Here is a 1,545-nt window from a genome sequence, read left to right on the forward strand (position 1 = left end):
GTGTTATAAAAATATTATAGAAGACTTTTGAGAAAAGCGGAATACCGGGAATAGAATATTTAGGATAAAAAAGGATCCAATAAATTCTCATGTGTGGGTAATGGATTTGTTAGGTCTTTCATATCCCATGACATATGTTAATAGTATAAATGAAGAGCATAAAAATGTTGTAAATGTTGAACAATTAATCGCATTTTTGAATATTAAGGAGAGGATAGCTTGCGATAACATTATAAATGGCATGTATAAAGGGGGGCAGATTATTATTAAAAGATGGAATTGCTGAATCTAGAAAGATCTGCTTATTTATGTATTACAATAATACATTAAAAAAATGTCAAGTTTATCGAGATAATAACAACTAGAATTGGTTCTAATCTGCTAAGGGATGAAAGAACGATGCAGAGTACAATAAAACTTCTTGTTATATTGATTGAGATAAATTCTTTAGGGGGATACAGTCGAAGGGAAAGGAACTGTAAGAACATTTATATCACTAATTGATGAAATATCCATGATATTTAAAAACACTTAAAATGAAATAGATGAAGTTTTACGATGATTATGTACTAGTACATGTCATGACAAGAATCTTTAGTAAAAAAGGTTTTATTAATTTTTCCTCTAAAATTTGATATTTTTTATTTAAGAAAATATTTAATTAAACGGATAAAGGTTGAAAAGAAACCAGAATAAAATAAAAAGACATTAAGCAAAAATAAAATTTTAATAAGAGCTTAATAAAGCCCTATCTAAAACATGGGGCATACCCAGAGATGTTTCAGTACACAGATCTGTAGAGGAAAGACTTTTTTGCTGTGCGAATCTTAGGCAGACAGCAAATGTTGTTCTTAAAAGATCTCTAATTGATAAAATAGAAAATTTATTTTTAGATCTTAAGTTATGGAAATATGTCAAAGTTTGTAAAAATTTTGCGATAATATGAGATCCGAAAATCAACCAAAGTATAAAAATTGACTTTCAAGCTCTAATACGAAAGACAAATTTAATTAAAACAGTGAAATTGTAATTACTAAAAGTATATGGAAGCAAGACCTTTGCATGATAAATTTTGGCAAAGGACATATAAGTGTGGATAATAAACTTTATTTAAAAGGATTATACTAACAATTACCAAAAAGCTAACTAATAACATTAATTTGAGGTACTTAAAAGTTAATGAAACATTTAAAACTTAAATAAGCGCAGATTTAATAGAATATCAAATGTATATGATCATAAATCTTTTTTTTTAATTTTTCAATGCCCAGCAGCCTCCAGGTATGCCTCCGGAGAAGCTTGAACTGAAGATAGATGTAACAGTGATGTTGCTCAAAAACATCAATCAAAAGGGAGGACTTTTAAATAGAATTTGACTGTGGATCAAACCTTTTACTGAGAATAAAAAAATGCAAAGGAAAGTTGATAATAATTTTTATGATGCCAAGTTTGACCTTAAATGAGATTTATATCGTATGGAAGACAGCCTCTTGTTTGATTTGTCGTATGCCATAACAATACATAAGGGCCCGGGATAGTCTTTTA

At 28.5% G+C, this 1,545-nt stretch overlaps 1 protein-coding gene across 1 annotated transcript; it reads left to right on the forward strand.

The window, feature by feature from the left end:
• Positions 1-100: 100 nt before the first annotated feature.
• On the forward strand, positions 101-286 carry AAJ76_2010002868 (hypothetical protein; the record flags this gene model as incomplete). The annotated part of the gene is made up of 1 exon (XM_024474536.1): positions 101-286. The coding sequence occupies one exon, from the start codon at positions 101-103 to the stop codon at positions 284-286; it is 186 nt and encodes a 61-aa protein (XP_024329598.1).
• Between the last annotated feature and the right edge of the window lie 1,259 nt (positions 287-1,545).

This window comes from Vairimorpha ceranae, assembly GCF_000988165.1.
Source record: "Vairimorpha ceranae strain PA08 1199 chromosome Unknown NODE_201, whole genome shotgun sequence".
Lineage (NCBI taxonomy): Eukaryota > Fungi > Microsporidia > Nosematidae > Vairimorpha > Vairimorpha ceranae.